Source organism: Zingiber officinale, chromosome 5B (assembly GCF_018446385.1).
Source record: "Zingiber officinale cultivar Zhangliang chromosome 5B, Zo_v1.1, whole genome shotgun sequence".
Classification (NCBI taxonomy): domain Eukaryota; kingdom Viridiplantae; phylum Streptophyta; class Magnoliopsida; order Zingiberales; family Zingiberaceae; genus Zingiber; species Zingiber officinale.
This window is the reverse complement of record NC_055995.1, coordinates 84,010,604-84,028,548: the sequence shown is the minus strand read 5'-3', so window position 1 is coordinate 84,028,548 and position 17,945 is coordinate 84,010,604. Positions and strand designations below refer to the sequence as shown.

Here is a 17,945-nt window from a genome sequence, read left to right as displayed (position 1 = left end):
GAAAACAGAAGCTAAACTAGAACTGAAGCGCACAAGTGTTTGGAATTACAATTTTGAGTTCCTTCAAAAGCTTCTGGACCAAGGCTATATTTATAGCCTTGGTTGGGGCGCCTGGAAGGGTTCCGGGCGCCCTGGGGGGATAAAGCTTATCCCCCAACGTTCAGATCGAGTCAAAACTCGATCTAGTCAATTTTACTGCTCAGGGCGTCCCGGAGGGTTCTAGGCGCCCCGGAGGGCTCCGGGTGCCCCGGAGCCCAAAGTCAACAGTTGTTGACTTTTTCGTCCGGGACTTCTTCTCTGGTTCAGTCCCGCCTCGGTCCGGTTCTTCTCCTCCGGATCCGCTTGCTTGGGTGATCTCTGCTATTCGGAAAAGGGCTCACCCGAACCCAACTTCCGGTCTTCTTGAGCAGCCTTCCGCTCCGGCTTCTTGTCCCTCGGAATCGCTGCGTGTTTCCTTCTCGTCCACCAGCGTACTCATCCGCAGTCTTCGTCCCTCGGTCGCACCGCGTGCCAACCTTCTCGCTAGCTGCGTCTCTTGCTCCCCGAGCAATCTTCCACTCCGGCTTTCGTCCCTCGGAACCACCGTACGCTTCCTTCTCGTCCACCGGGGTACTCTTCCGCAGCGTCTCGTCCCTCGGACGCACCACGTGCCATCCTTCTCGCTAGCTGTGTCTTCCGCTCGAGTACCTGTGCTCCTAAGCTCCTGCACACTTAGACACAAGGTTAAAACAACACAGGACCTAACTTAACTTGTTGATCACACCAAAACAACCTTGGGGTTCCAACAATCTCCCCCTTTTTGGTGTGATCAACCCAAGTTAAGCTAGGGTTACAAATAGACATAGAATAAAAATAATTTATTGCAATAACATGCAACATGATAGAAAAAATTGAATTTCAAAAATTTCAAATTTTAAGTTTCAATTTTCTACCTCCCCCTAGACTTATACTTTCCCTTCTCCCCCTTTGATCACAATAAAAATGGGGTTTCAAGAAAAACAATCTAAGGTTTGACACTTAGAAAAATTATAGAAATCTATTTCAATGTTTTTCGGAGAAAAAATATTTCCAAGTTAAAGAAAAAAAATTTCTAAGTCAAAGAATGACTTTTGAAAAATTTCTAAGTTTTCACCAAAAATAAATCTTTCTAAGCCCAAAAATTTATGCAAGAAAATTTAAGAAAATTGATAGCATTAAAAAAAAAATTCTATGCATTTATTTATTTATTTTATACTGATACTTATATCAGCAAGTTTTAAATTTCCATTTCAATTTTTCATAACTTCTCAAATTACACTTTTTCAAATTTAAAGCCACAGATATTAAACATGCAATAATTTGTATCATGTTAATTTCTATTATTTTTTGAATTTCAACTTCACAAAAATATTCAAGTAGCATAGATTCTAACTTGATAAAATTTTTCGACAATATAAAAAATTCTTTAGACAATGTGCAAAATTCGTTTGAAAGAATATTTTGTAATTTGCAAGAATTTTTTAACAACAAAAATTCTAATTTACAGGAATCTATTAACAATAGATTTCTTAATCCGAAACACCTTTTCGGTGACTCAATTTCTAAATCGCAAAATTCTTTCGAGAGAGTAATTTGTAATTCGAAAAATTCTTCTAATTTGCATAATTCTTTTGTCAAAATATTTTTTAATTTACAAATTTCTTTTGATAATATTTCTAATTTGCAAGACAAATTTGACAATTGATTTTCTAATTCAAAAAACTTTTTCGATAATTCAATTTTTAAATCGCAAAAATCTTCAGGCAATTTTTCTATTGAATTAACCGGTTGTTCAAAGGGCAGAGATCATACCTTACTTACCTCGTTGGTCGTTGGTTCTCCCCCTGTTGAATTAATTTCTTCCGAAGATTCTCCCCCTTCATCGATCTCGGAATGTACTTCGACTGTTTCGATAATTTCTTCCGACTCAGATTCTTCTGGTGACGGCTCGATGTCTATTGAGGGGACGACTTCAATCGGTTCTTCGTAGAGTTTTAAGAACTTTTCCCAAAGTTCTTTTGCGCTGTTGTATTCGCCAACTCTATTAAAGTCTTCGTTTGGTATTGCGGTTAAAATGTGAAACTATGCCCGACCGTTTGTCATTGACTCGTCACGTTGCTTCTTGTTCCATAGGCGTAGATCGAGTTCTTCTCCATTTGTTGTCTTTGGTGCTTCATAACCTGTTTTCATTATTAGAGAAATACCAATATCAGAGTTAAGAAATACCGTCATTTGTTGCTTCCAAGAAGCAAGCTCCCCCTCGAATGCTGGTGGGTAGTCACTAGCTCCGGCCATTGTTTTGTTGCTTTAGACGACGGTTAGTCCTTCTGAGGCGTACTCGGCTCTGATACCACTTGTAGGACCGTTGCGGTCGGCTAGGAGGGGGTTGGATATCCTGCAAGCACAAAAAGACAAACCCTCCTCGAACTCTTTAAACTAACACTTGCATATATAAAGTAAGCTGATAAATTAAAAGCATAAAGAAAAAGCGAGGCATAAAAGGTTTACTTGGTTACAACCGATGTGGTTGTTAATCCAAGGAAGATTAAGCTCACTAAAAACTCCTTCAGGCGGAGAAGCCTCGTACAACAATGTAGTGCAGAAAATAGAAGCTAAACTAGAACTGAAGTGCACAAGTGTTTGGAATTACAATTTTGAGTTCCTTCAAAAGCTTCTGGACCAAGGCTATATTTATAGCCTTGGTCGGGGCGCCTGGAAGGGTTCCAGGCGCCCTAGGGGGATAAAACTTATCCCCCAACGTTCAGATCGAGTCAAAACTCGATCTGGTCAATTTTACTGCTCAGGGCGCCTCGGAGGGTTCCGTATTAGCTAGATCCCTAGAGCCAATCATTTGATGATTGTATTATGAATTTATTGTATCATATTCTTATATTAATAAAGGCATTTGTTTGGTTATTATACTTACTTGTATTGGTGCCAAATAAACTAAGTATAATAACGTCCTTGAGTAGAAGGTTCTTACCTATATCAATCGATTGGTTGAATCGATAGTGAGATGATATAGGGAACACTACTCTAAATCATTCCTAGTCGAGTATTAACATTCAGGGACAATGTTAATGCAATAAGACTAGCATGTAGGTCAACTCGATGACTTGATCTCACAAGTCATGGATATGGAGATATCAAGTTGACACATGGGTATGCATTGGAGAATGTATACTGAATGACCCGCCATGAGAAAGTATCATGGATTGTTATATGAGTGTCATATACTTTCCCATGTGACTATTAGTATGACTATTGGTCCTTAGACCTGAAGTCACCATGGTTCCCTACATAAGGAGTTATGTACTTTGGTTTTGTCAAACGCCACCCGTAACTAGGTGGACTATAAAGGCGATTTCTGGGTATATAACGAATTATGCAGAGGGATGTGAGTGATGTAGATGGGATCTATCCCTCCCATATGACGAGAGCGACATCGGTATTCTTGATAGAGTTAGACCACGAAGTGCATGGCCATGCCCAAATGAGTCAACATGAGATGTTGAGCTCATTTGATCGAGTGAGTCTACTTGGAGTTCAAGATTTAGATTGATTAGAGGATGACACGGTCTATGCCTCACATTGATCAATCTAGATGTCTAGGATAGAAGGACAATGTCACATATTGTGAGGAGTCACAATTAGTAGTCACAAGGTGATGTTGGATCTCAACATTCTTGTAACTTGGGTAGCAATGATGTATTGCTGCAGCTCATTGCTTATGTTTCTAAAGGAGTTTAGAAACATTGCCAACGTTACAAGAACCTATTGGGTCACACACAAAGAACAAGTGGATGGAGATTGGGTTCATATGATGAACCAATTGGATTAGGTTCATATGATGCACCAAAGATTAGATTCAAATTAGACTTATTGAGTTAGACTCAATTAGATTCAATTGTTGAATGAGTCTAATTTAAATTTGATTCATTGAGTTAATTTATATTAATGAATTGAGATTCATTAAATTAAAATTGACTTGAATCAAAGGTTGGATTTGACTCAACAAGGAAGAGAATTGGTCAATTTTGACTTGACCAAATGAAAGTTGAAACATCAAGTTTGACTTGATGCATTGCCACATCATGAAGGTTGACTCATCCTACATGACATGACTAACCTTGCCACATCATCTCCACCTCATGAGGTATGCCACCTCATGGAGGTTACACCTCCCATTCCATTTAATGTGGTCGGCCACATTAAATGAGGGAGTTATGTGTGTGTCCGGCCACACTAAAGGGTGGAGGGGGTTTTCATTTGGTGGTATTCATGTGTGGTAATTGCTTCTCCTTCTTCCTAGCTTCTTCCTCCTCTTTGCTTGCTGTTGCCGAGAGTTTTCAAGGAAGGAGAAGGTGGTTGAGTGAGTTCCAAGAGAATAAGGAAGAGTGAAGGTCACAAAGGAGGATACTACTTCTTGAGTGTATGAGATTCTTTTTGCATCCTCTCTTTTTCTTCCTTACAAATCCTACCCGAGAGCCCAAGAAGTGCTAGCACACTTGTGGTGCTCTCTTCTCCATCCTTGAGTGTCAGAGAACACTTCTTATTCGTGTGGATATCACTAGAGAGTTGTCTACGTTGACAACTTCGAGATCCGGCGTACCGTTGGACGAGCGGGATTTGCGAGGGCACGCTTCAAAGGTATAACTCTTATCTACTGTAGATCTAGAGTGTGAAACTCGTATTCGTAGTTTTTCGAAATTTTTCTTTGCACGGATCCGTTGGCTAGGGTGATTCAGGGTTTCCGCGACACGGAAAAGCGGTTTTCGCGGCCCGAAAAACCCAACATTCCGAGCGCCCTGGAGGGCTCCGGGTGCCCCGGACTGCTCCGAGTGCCCCGGAGGGCTCCGGGTGCCCTGGACTGCTCCGAGCGCCCCGGAGGGCTCCGGGTGCCCCGGACTGCTCCGGGCGCCCCGGAGCCCAAAGTCAACAGTTGTTGACTTTTTCGTCTAGGACTTCTTCTCTGGTTCAGTCCCGCCTCGGTCCGGTTCTTCTCCTCCGGATCTGCTTGCTTGGGTGATCTCTGCTATCCGGAAAAGGGCTCACCCGAACCCAACTTCCGGTCTTCTCGAGCAGCCTTCCGCTTCGGCTTCTCGTCCCTCGGAATCGCTGCGTGTTTCCTTCTCGTCCACCAGTGTACTCATCCGCAGTCTTCGTCCCTCGGTCGCACCGCGTGCCGACCTTCTCGTTAGCTGCGTCTCTTGCTTCCCGAGCAATCTTCCACTCCGACTTTCGTCCCTCGGAACCACTGCACGCTTCCTTCTCGTCCACCGGGGTACTCTTCCGCAGCGCCTCGTCCCTCGGACGCACCACATGTCGTCCTTCTCGCTAGCTGTGTCTTCCGCTCGAGTACCTGTGCTCCTAAGCTCCTGCACACTTAGACACAAGGTTAAAACAACACAGGACCTAACTTAACTTGTTGATCACACCAAAACAACCTTGGGGTTCCAACACTAACAACTTTCTGAGCATTCAACGAGTGTAAGAGGCTTTTCCGCCTTCAACGAAGGAGACTTTTTGGTGCTTTTATTTATCTTGGATTAATAATCACCTAGGTTATAACCAAGTAACTCTTTTTGCCTCTTCTTTTTAGTTGTTAATTTAATTTAGTATTGTTGGTTAGTCCTAGGAAAACGTACCGGTTCCACTGTATAAAATTTTTTGTACAAGTGTCGAACCTTTCCTTAAATAACCTATTGTGTTCTTTAGAAGTTAAATTAGGAATCGCAGACAGAACTTAACATCATTGATTCCAAATTTAACTTATCTGTTCTTAATGATTTAGATTTGAATCGCAAGCGGAACTTAACACTATTGATTCAAATTCACCTATGTTATTAATTCCATTAAATATTAATTTCCAAAATTGGCTTCCAGGACTGCATGGCGAGGCACATGACCTTTTTGGATATGGGAGCAACCACCACCGCCTTGACAAAGCCTTTTAAGGAAAGCTAATATTTAATTTCCTTAAATAACTCTAGGTTAACCAAGAAGAACAATCGAATCACAAATTCGAAAAAGAAAAAAACACAAACTCGAAAAACTAATTTGAAAAACTAGATCTAATGCCTCTTGTGTTTTGAATTCTTACAAAAAGAAATAACTAGCATGATGCAGAAAACAATTGCTAATTATACCTTCTCTTTGTAAACTAATGACCTCTAGATCTTCTGTCGTATTCCTCGCCTCGCCTTGGACGTCATGTGGGCGACGATCCTCCAAAATGAACACCATCCAAAAGCTATCTTCCTCTTCCTCTAAAATCCGGCCACCACCATCACCAAGGAGAAGAGAGAAAAGGGAAAGGGAGAAGAGAGAGGGTCGGCCACCTAAAGAGACTCCACCAAGAAAATAAGAATTGTTGTGTCTCATGAAGCCTCCTCACACCTTCTTTTATAATACTTGCACAAGGTAAATAAGGGAAGAATTTTTACAAAAATTAAAATCTTCCTCTAGCTTTTCCTTTTTCCTTTTAATTTTCCTTTTCTTTCCTCTTGATTGAATCAATCACCAAAAATAAATTTGATGATTTAGTTTTTTAAACATGGCCGACCACCTTGCTTGGGCACCAAGCAAGGGTGGCCGACCCCCATAAGAGGAAAGGAATTTTATTTTTATAAAATTTACAATAAGAAAAACTCTTATAAAATTTTACAAGTTTTCTTTCCTAAAGTAGGAGTTAAAAAAGGAAAGTTCTAAAAATTAAAACCATGTTTTAAAATTTAAAACTTCTCTTATAAAATTTCCTTTTTTAACATGGTGATAGAAAATTTAAATTTTAAAACTTATCTTCCTTTTTTTTCTTAAACCATGAGGATGATTAAAAAAGGAAAGTTTTAGAACTTTTAAAACTCTCTATTAAAACATGTGACCTAATTCAAATAAGGAAAGTTTTAAAAATTAAAATCTCTTTTTTAAAACTTATAGTTTTCTACAAAAAGAAGATTTTAAAAATTCAAAATAATCCTCCTTGTTTGAATTATTGTGGTCGGCCCCTACTAGCTTGATCACCGAGCAATAGGGCCAGCCCCTTGGAAGAGGATGTGGTCGGCCCTTGCTTGGTCACCAAGCATTGGACCGGCCCCCTTCTTGGACACCAAGAAGAGCCTTACATTTGGATGGACTTGAGGTTAATTATAATGAGGCTACGACAGGGACCTAGAGGAGAAATTGGTTTTGGCCTTCCGATGAGCTTGAGTATCCCGTGTTCGTCCCGAACACACAACTCAAGTTCATCGATAATAACTCATTCCACTAGAGAGTTATTATCGCACTACCGCACCAATCCCAAATTACATTATGGGCTCCTTCTTATCATGAGTGTGTTAGTCTCCCTGTGTTTAAGATTACGAATGTCCACTAATTAAGTAAGTTACTGATAACTCACTTAATTAATATCTAGCTCCAAGAGTAGTACCACTCAACTTCATTGTCATGTCGGACTAAGTCCACCTACAGGGTTTAACATGGCAATCCTTATGAGCTCCTCTTGGGGACATTCTCAACCTAGATAACTAGGATACAGATTCCTTCTATAATCAACAACACACACTATAAGTAATATCATTTCCCAACTTATCGGACATATTGATTTATCGAGCTAAACCTCATCCTTTGATAAGTCAAAGAAATAAATATTAAATATATGTGTTTGTTATTATATTAGGATTAAGAGCACACACTTCCATAATAACTAAGGTCTAGTTCTTTTACTAAGTCAGTACAAAAAGAACTTACCTAAATGGTCATACTCAATACACTTAGAGTGTATCAGTGTAATTTATTAATCAAGATAAACTAATACTTAATTACACTACGACTATTCCGATGGTTTGTTTCTTTCCATCTTAGTCGTGAGCAACTGTTTATAATTTATAAAGAACCGTCAACATGATCTTCTGTGTGTGACACCACACACCATGTTGTCTACTATATAAATTAATTGAACAATTACATTTAACAAATAAATGTAGATATTGACCAATGTGATTCTTTTATTTCAAAAATAAATGTTTACAAAAGCTAGGCTTTTAGTATACACTCCAACAAGTATAATTGTGCTATAATTAGAGTTGAAAGATCGAGAAAGGTATATTTTATTTTATAGGTAATTCACCCTCCTCTTGCTGTCTACCCACGCTAATAAGAATGACATGAAATAAAGAGTCGTATGCGTTCGTTTAGTTCTCTTAATTATATATACCCTCAAATATTAATTTGACATAATATATTAAGAGCAATAATTTTTTAAAGACGAATGTATTCGAAAAATTAAATTCGTGTTAAAAAAATTATTACATTCAATATATTAGATCAAATTGATATTGAGAGTATAGATATAATCATACTGATGAACCTAGATAGATTTGATTGAATCTATTTCAGTTCATGTGAATTTTTGAGATTATAAGGAGTCCACGGCTTCCCTCCATTGATTATTTTACTTTTTTTGAGAGTATTGAAATGTTATTGAAAGAATCAATTAGAATGTGATCATAATCTTTAAGAAATTAAGCTCGTGATAGTATCGATTTAGATTCTTTTTGAGAAAAAGATAATATAATTAAGTTACGATGTTGATTTTTAAAAATAAACAATAGTTATATAGGTAGGTAACAAAGAGAGAAGAGAGGTACATGAGAGATTAGAAAAAAGTCAAATTTAAGATAGAGGTAAAATGGAAAAAATGCACCTCTTGGGGTGCACCTTTTGGATAATTTTTAAATTTTGGGATGTCTTTCAGTCGATTTCGATTTTTTGGGTGCGTTCTTGATAAATTGTTGCTTATTTATTAGTAATTTATCATTTTTTTTATAATCTTAAATGAATGGGCCGATCGGTCCGAGACAGCCCGGTTCGTGTCGGACCGTATCTAGTCGAGCTCCAGATAAACAGGGTATTCGCGCCGCCTCGTCCCCCTCTTCTCGATAAACCCTACGATTGCCCTGTTCTCCTATTCGACGTTTGCAAGCGCGAAGTAGTCGTTTGCGATCCATGGATTTACAGCTGAGCGATCTCGATCGGTTGGTGTTGTTCGAGCAAGAGCGCCAGTCGGCGGAGTTGGCCTGCGCCGCCAACCCCCGCGATGTCGATGTGAGTACTGGCATCCTCTCTTCTTTTTTGTCGAATCGTAACACTGATTGTTTCTCTCCTGTTCGTCCTTATTTTCTGATGCTCCTTGTGGTCTTAAAGGAGATAACTGATTGCGTCTATGCTTTTAGAATCTCACGAAGTGGGGAAGTGCGCTTCTGAATCTATCAGCTTTTCAGAAAAACCCCGAAGATATGGTGAAAGGTTGTTATTTATGGATTCGATTACGTCCCTCTTATAGTTACTGCTTGATAAATGATAATATACTATAAAAAAGCTCTCCTTCAGAAGTTCAGGTGATTGTTTATTTCTGTGTTTAGTACAATTTTCATGTAAATTTTCTTGCAGAAGCCATATCGAAACTAGAGCAAGCCTTGGAAGCGGATCCTGGAAGGCATGCGACATTATTTCTCTTAGGGAATGCCCATATTCAGCAAGGGTTCTTCACGCCTAACGAACAGGTTGCTTTGGTTTGCTTTGAGAAGGCAAATCAGTGCTTTGAACAGGCTGTGGAATTGGTAACTCTTTTCCTCAAGAATGACTCTGTTCGCATTTTTTTCCTCGAGTATGGTCATTTAGTTTCATCCTTTGACTTCTTTGATTCTTCCAGGATCCTGGAAATGACATGTATTTGATGTCACTGGATACAGTAAGCAAGGTAAATTGTTCCGTCTAGCTTCATATGGTGTAGCGTCAAGGTCTTACTTGCTTTGCAGGAATAAGTTTTGTTCTAGAATATCCTCTTAAGGACTTTTAGTAACTATGATGTGCTACATTGAATGTAAAGAAAATGTTTTTTGTTTGACTAGTACTTCTAATTGTATGGCTGTATCAAATGTGCGATTACATTGTAAGCTTTTGTCGAAGAGACACACTTACCAGAGCTGGGATTCAATCAAACTTAATTAGTAGCCATGGCCTCCTTTAACTAAATTGATGTATTTGTCCTATTGTAGCAAATATATTAAAAACTTATTATAGTTACTTCCTTTGCTTATATATGTTCATCTGGGAACTTAAGTTTAAGAGTTCTACCATCATAATTGTGGCTCATGGTTGCACTCTATGTTTAATTTAAAAGATTGACCAAATACATGCAGGACTCTTTACAATCTCTTGCCACCTTAGTGGTTCATCATTTTCATGGATTATAATATGCTATTGTGCCTTCATGTTGTTTTCTGTGTATTAAAAGATATTGAAGTATGATATGACTCGTCATGTATTTTTCACCTATTATCATTACGATCTTGTAAAATTTTAGATGAATAGATGTTCATAGAAGAATCTTTTAGCACACGTATGTATAAACTCATGGTTGGTGTTGGATTGTTCTAATTTGATTTGGTTCTATCTTAGAACGATCCATAATGTGCCTTAGTTATCTAATAAGATAATGATAGTTTACGGAAAAAGATCATAAGAAGAAAAAGTTTGCACGTGATTTCTATTGAAAAGGAAATCATATGATACTTACTAGATGATTGTTTTGGTAGATTCTAGAAAGAAAATTGTACGAGTCACTAGATCAATGTGATAAAAGACATGCATATTGCGTTGCTAATGTCACAACAAGATAACATCTATGGTTTATTGTGTTATTTGCATATCATTTTGTACTAATCAATGCAAGATAGCTATTACCAATTTAAAACTTGAATCGTAGAGACAAATTTTACCCTAAAGAGAGACTGAATGCAAAACTTGGATTCTAAAGACCAATGTTGTATCACAAGAAGTTACTAGATGGGCAATCTAATTCCAGATATCAGGTATTGCTTATCTTTAGTGTGGACAGGCTGATCTTTTTAAATTTGGTGATAACTTGGAAACAAGAATTTCAAAAAGACAGTTCATAGCTTTAGAGCAATTTAGACAAATATGTTATATTGAAGAGCTATTTTCCATGTTATATGAGTAACTCTATAGAATCTCAGAATCCTTCTTGAAACCTTTGAAACATCTTACTCAGGCACCTGAGTTGCGTCAAGAAATCCAAATCCATATGGCACACCAACAGGCTTCCCAGGAGACAACTTCCCCTGTGAGAAAGAAGGTAATAGTAAGCTCCAAATGGAAATTCCAAACAAACTTAAGCCTTGTGAAATATTGAAGTCATATACCTTGTTTCTTGTTTTTATTAAAATTTTCAATTGCTTCATTGTTTTCCTTCATGGCGTAGGCATTTCATAATCCGACAATTCATTCTCGGTTATGAAAATACATTAGTTTCTGATAGTTCCATATGTCATAGTGAAACTATGGCATATTCTATATGACACGTTTGTTGGAACTCTTATTTATTGAAAGACCTTTTAAGTGACAGCCAGCTCTTATCAACTACCATGTCGACTGTATGTTGATTGTGTTTCATTATGTTCCTGTCTTCCTGTTTTTTTGGTGACTTAAACATGTTTCTTCCTGTAGACTATCCTCCTCTAGCCATCTATTACATACTTGAAACAGGGAGAATCATCCCATTTAATAGAATGACAACCATTTGTTTCGATCACAGATGAATCAAACTGCTTCATAAGTTGATCTCCAACAAGGCATGAATATTGAATCCTTAAGCTTCAATATGAATAAACAGTGATTCATAAATAACCAGAAAATCATGGGATGTAGATAAGATAAAGACTACTTACTATTAGGAATTTATTTGCATACTGTTACTTCAAGTGTTCCCCTATGATAAGCATTTCAAATTTTGTTACTAATTTTCAGGCTCCCAAGAAGAAAAAGAAAGAGAGTGATTTAAAGTATGATATACTTGGCTGGGTAATCCTTGGGATAGGTATTGTTGCATGGATTGGAATGGCTAAATCACACCCTCCTCTTCCTCCCCCAAGGTAGAGAGCTCTTCACTCAGCCAAGTAAACGTTCTGCACCAGACTACAGCTCTAGAAATTGTTGAATGTGGTGCCTTTTCTATCATTTCTAAGCTATATGTCAGCATTTTAAGTGTTTTCTTCCCCTTTTTTGTCAACAAAAAGGAGCATGTTGCAGGACATCAAATTGTTGGAGATTAAGTTTATTTATCGAGCTTCAATTGATAAAATAGCTTTAAAATTTTATTTTCTTGTAAGAAATACAGCCCTATTATGCTAGGTAAATTGGTAATGGATCCGTCGACGCCAAAAGAAGTAGCATTGATATCTGGAAGAGGTTTGTTTATAAAAAATGATGATGACAACAAATCACTGGCATAACATCAACATAATAAGAGTACGTTCTCTTAACTGAAGAATTAAACCGTACACACGATCTACTAATCGGTTTATTCTTCAGGTCAATTGCAAAAAAGGGGATTCACTGGAACATGTAAACCCTAGAGTTCAATCCACAGCCAGGTTTTGGGAAATTAGAAATTGGTCTCTTATGGAGCAGTGGATCCAGAAGGAGCGTTAAAAGATTCAAAGCTGGTTGTTGGAGCTGATGATGGGTTGCCCTGATGGATAGCAGGTGCAGTAGTGTTGGTAGTTGGCATTGCCATGGCCCCTGGAATTGGAGGTGGCAATGTAGGTGGCCTAGGAAGATTAGTTGGTTGCATTGGTGTCGTTGGTGCACCAGGTGGTCCTACTGCAGAGGGGACAGCGGCCACTGGAGGAACAGCTCCATAACCTGCCAATACAAACATCGAATCTGTGGTTATGGATTCATTGACTGAAATTTAGTAGTAAAGATACCAAGTCCTAAAAAAAAATGCAAACCAATCATGTGGGGTATCTTTAAAGTAATATTCTTGCCAGTTAAAGACAACCACAGGTCTATAACTACTCACCATTTTGGGGAATACATTTGTAACATGTCAAACAAAAAAAAAAATCACATCATTCATCTTCTATCGGAGGAAAAGTATGGCACAAATGGATTGCCTAGAATGACCTAATAGTCCGGCCCAGTAACAAAATTGGCTCAGCCTGATATGGTGGGAAATTTCAAATTATCAGAATTTCTAGATATTGCCTTCTAAGGACTTTAACTTAATAGAACAATGATAGTATACGAGATTACTGTCTAAATTAAGAGCAACCAAAACTTAAATACCTGGTACACCAAATGGAGGTGGCAAAACAGGGGGTCTAACCCCCGGTTGAAGTGGTGCGTTCATAGAAGCATGAGGAGATGCTCCAACAGGCAACATAGGAGGTATTAAAAGTGGAAGAGGGGGTCGGGCCCCTGGCATGGTCATCAGATGCTGGTTAAAAGTGGCACCAACTTGGAAAGCGGCAGCCTGACCGAGATGTTCCTTGATTCTCTGGTCGATTAAACTTTGAGTTTGTTGCTCCTCAAATTGCTGGTAGTAAGAGCGTACATTTGCCTATTGTTGAAGAACAAAATAAGTAAATGATACAAAGTATTGGAATGAGCTTAGAATATGAGGTTGGAAAGAATAGTAACCTTGTGTTTATAGCCAGCATTGTGTTGCTTTCTCACAGATGGCTGCAATGGCAAGAAATTCAAGTAAGAGCATTCCTTTTCCAAAATACAAAAAGCATCACTTGCAAGACTCTACAGATACAGAAACCGAAAAAAAAAAATGATTGTGACTAACGAGACATTTGATAGTATCAAAGTGAATCAAATATAAACTCTTATCACTTTATTTTCTAAAAAACATCAAAACCAAAATAGATGATGTAAACCACAGTGATTAGCTAGGTACCAGCCTGTTTTTTCTGAATGGGAGTCTTAAGTATCCTATGCAGCAAGTTACAATATTCCAGGGATCAAAGCATACAAAGTTAATACCTCTTAGATGGAGTTTATAAAATATGCAATATTATACTATAGAAGAGTTAATTTCAAATCTCTGTCATATTCCTAAATAAGATACTTCAAAGTTCAAAGTAACAAAGAGACGCGTATATGGAGAAAATGAACTAAAGAAGTAGAAGAGTCGCAGAACAAATTCATGATTAACTCTACTAAAGGAATATTAGTGATGCAAAGTGTTACTCCTCTAATATGACAGTTGAATAAACGAACACCACCTATAATGTGTTCAGTTCAGATTGTATAGGAACAGAACGATCTCATACATTTTTAATTGCAATAATGCACTTCAAAAATGTTAGTATAAAGATCAAAATATCCAATTTGACCTAAACAGTGGAATCCAGGCAAAATCATCAATAAGCCTATACTGCCATACCATTAGGTTAAGCTCAAAGCGAGAACATGCATTCTAATCAATCACAGATTCAAACAAAATAAGAAAATAAAGAAAGAAATGGGAAAACTTACAGAGTCGTGGGTCAAGTAAGTATCACAGTAATCGCAGTAGTACCTGTGGCCCAAAGATTAGGGTTTTTAAAAATTGGAAGCAAATACGAGCAACACGAAACTATAATATGAAAAAATGAAGGAAGAAAGGAACGTTATTAGTACCGAGGCATGGTGCGGTAGGAAGCTTCGGATCGAGCGCAGAACCAAGTTCGACGGAGAGGAAAGCGGAGGAGAAATCAAAGAACCGAGAGTGGTGGAGACTGGAGCAGACGACGGAAACTTCGGTGCCTACATTGGATATCAACCTAATAAATTGTTCGCTTTTCGGGTTAGCGGATGGCGGGTTATCGGGTCGAATCTCAAAACCGCCCCATTCTTGTGGATCCATTTTATTTTATAGATTATCTGAGTAAATTATTACTTTTTGTCTCCCCAAATAAATATTTGTTTACTGAAACGAGCTAATGTTCCATCTGTTCAAGTAAACAGCGAACAAGCCACTACTGGCACGGTAAGGAGTCAGATTGGATTTCTAAAGCACAACGGGTTGATCATCAGCAGTATTTAATTTGAAAGAAAAAAAATTGTGTTGAGGGATCCACGGACGGTGGAAGTCGACTGCCAATGCACTATCATCGGTATTTTTGAATTTATCCGATGGATAAATCAAAACACATCGAGAGTAATCAATTAAGTAAAGGTTTAGACACTCGATTAAAAAAAAAACAACGAAGAGGGAAAAATTTTATTTTTAGTTTTTTGAAAAAATCATAATTTAAATATTTTTATTATTAATTTAAAGAATAAATAAATCATAATTCATAATATGCAAAATCTAACTTTCTCTAATACTCAAAACGTTTACTTAAATTTTATATTTATTAGGACATCTTGTTGGTACCCGTTGGCCGGTTAGAAGAAGGATTGAATATCTTTACATAAAATCAAAACAAACGAATCATTCTCAGACTTAAAAGAGCACTTGCATAAACGATAAATAAAAGAAACTGAAAGACAGAGACTCAGAGAGTTTTACTTGGTTACAACCGGGGAGGTTGTTAATCCAATGAAATGTTGCACACTAATTTCTCCTTTAGGCAAAGAAGCTTCTTTACAGCAATGAAAGTTTATAAAGGAGGAAGCTAAACAAAATAGAAAAACTCACAAGTGTTGTATCAAAAATTACTTGTTATTCTTCAGCTTCTGGACCAAGGTTATATTTATAACCTTGGTCGGGGTGCCTGGAAGGGTTCCAGGCGCCTGGAGTGGGATAAAATTCTATCCCCAGCACAATGATCAACATCCACGTCGAAAGTGGATAAAATTAGATTTCGGGCGCCCGGAATGGGTCAGAGCACCCGGACCCTAAAAGTCAACATGGTTGACTTTTTCTGATCCGGCCCTCTGCTCCGATGATGCTCACCTCGGTCCAGGTCTTCCGTTCCGGCTCCACTTGCTTGGGTGATTTTGGCCATCTGAAATAGGGCTCACTCGAATCCAACTTCCGGCCTTCTCGAGCAACCTTCCACTCCGCCTTTTCGTCCCTTGGAAACGTCGCGTGTCTCCTTCTCGTCTGCCCGCGTACTCTTCCACAGCACCTCGTCCCTCAGACGCACCAAGCCCGTCAGCTCTCTCCCGTGCCAGCCTTCTCTCTAGCTGCGTCTTTTGCTCGACTTCCTGTGCTCTTAAGCTCCTACACACTTAGACATAGGGTCAAACATAACAGGACTTAACTTGTTTGATCACATCAAAATAACCTTGGGTACTAACAATCTCCCCTTTTTTATGTGAGCAACACAAGTTAAGATAGGGTAAACAACTATAAATTTAGAACAATAAATTTTACAATAAAGTTTAAAAAGTAAAAAAAAATTTAAACTACCTCTCCTTAGACTTAATTATCCCTTCTCCCCCATTGATCACATAGAAAATGGGGTACCAAAAAAAACCTAAGGGTAACGTTTATAAAACTCTGATTTTCAAATAATTTTGAAAATTTTATTAAGATTTTTGAAAATATTAAATAATTTTGATAGCACTAACAATGCAATAATTTTAGAAAAAAAATTCTAAGTAAAAATTTTTGTGAAACAATCAATAATTTCCTCAGTTAAATAAATTTTCAAAAAATAATTTTTGTAGATACTTAAGAAAAACTTTAAGTAAAAAAAAATTCTAAGAAAAAATTTTCTAAGTTTTAAAAAAAAATTTGTGCAACATATAAAATACATTTTGGTAAAGCACACGTTTATAAAATAACTTAAAAAACTTTAAGTTAAAAAAATGAGAATTTTTTTTTAAGTTAAACAAATTTGCATAGCAAAATTTAAGAATTTTTCAAAAAAAAAATTGAGTAACTATTCAAAGCATTATCTAATTTCAATTTTAATGCTTTATCAGTTAGTAAATTAAACATTTTATTTCAATATTTGATTTTCAGGCTGTGGCGAGGCACTAGGCTTTTTTGATATTGGAACAACAACAACTTTCTAGACAAAGCCTCATACGGAAATTAAAACGTTTAATTTTCTCGCTGAAAGCGTTAAGTCTAATTAAAGTTCAAGTTAAACAAGACTTTGGAACCAATATAGGTTCCAGCCAATTGGATTAATTAAATATTTTTTAGAAATATATTTCTTTGAAATTTTCCTAATTTATTCTTTGTGATATTTAAAATACCAGTTCAAATTATATCTTCTAAAACTTGTACTATATGCGCATGTATGATTTTTCAAAAATTTTTATTTCTTTTTGTAAATTATCATTTTCTAGCTTTAATTTATCAAAATCTTCTAATATACAAGATTTTGCTAGAATTACTTTTAATTATTTAATTTATTTTTCTAATTTACAACAATCTTTAGATAATAATTTAACGAATTTAAATATTTTATCAGGAGGAAGAGATCGTACCTAACTTATCTTATCGATCTCGTTGTCTGTAGCTCCCCCTGAACTGTTGCTTTCTTCTAATGTCGCCCCCCTTCATCGATACTCTCGATGCTCATTTTATAAGAGCTTTCTTCGTGTTCGTCTTAATGACTTGCCATTAATGCAAACCCAGAGAAAGCCTCAACTTTCGATTCGGACTACGTTTCGTCTCACGTCGCCTTTAAAGTCTTGTATTTGTTCGTTTGGACAGGCTTCTTTCCTTTGTCCTTATTCTTGTTTCGTAACTTAGGGCAGTTATCCTTAACGTACCCTTCTTCGTTCCAGTGGTAGCATCTGATTGTCCTTTTCTTTCTACCCTGCGGATGGTTAGTTTTTGTTGATTTAAATAACTTTTTAAAATGCCTTAATATCATTACCATTTCTTCGTCGTCGAGAGAGGATTTGACTCATGTTCGTCTCTCGTTGCCTTGAAGGCGATGTTGTGCTTCGGCTCCTTCGTACCTGCACATCTCGATTCATGCACCTCAAAAGTTGAAAATAATTCTTCTAAGATAATAGATTCTAAGTCCTTAGAGATATAGAAGGCATCTACTAGTGATGCTCATTTTGTATTTCTAGGGAAAGCATTAAGAGCGTACCTTAGCTAATCTCGGTTGCTTACCTTTTGTCCGGGATTCGAAAGTCCGGTGATGAGCTCCTTA

General features: G+C 37.4%; 2 protein-coding genes across 2 annotated transcripts; one reads left to right on the top strand and one right to left on the bottom strand.

The window, feature by feature from the left end:
- Positions 1-8,922: 8,922 nt before the first annotated feature.
- LOC121984734 (mitochondrial import receptor subunit TOM20-like) lies at positions 8,923-12,197 on the top strand. Its single transcript, XM_042537849.1, has 6 exons — positions 8,923-9,123; positions 9,252-9,324; positions 9,469-9,638; positions 9,731-9,778; positions 11,093-11,176; positions 11,848-12,197. The coding sequence occupies exons 1-6, from the start codon at positions 9,025-9,027 to the stop codon at positions 11,974-11,976; spliced, it is 603 nt and encodes a 200-aa protein (XP_042393783.1). The 5' UTR covers positions 8,923-9,024; the 3' UTR covers positions 11,977-12,197.
- Positions 12,198-12,278: 81 nt separating this feature from the next.
- LOC121984733 (U1 small nuclear ribonucleoprotein C-like) lies at positions 12,279-14,650 on the bottom strand. Its single transcript, XM_042537848.1, has 5 exons — positions 14,515-14,650; positions 14,371-14,413; positions 13,525-13,566; positions 13,171-13,444; positions 12,279-12,744 (listed from the first exon to the last, which is right to left on the bottom strand). Exons 1-5 carry the CDS (start codon positions 14,520-14,522, stop codon positions 12,500-12,502), a joined length of 612 nt encoding a protein of 203 aa, XP_042393782.1. The 5' UTR covers positions 14,523-14,650; the 3' UTR covers positions 12,279-12,499.
- Between the last annotated feature and the right edge of the window lie 3,295 nt (positions 14,651-17,945).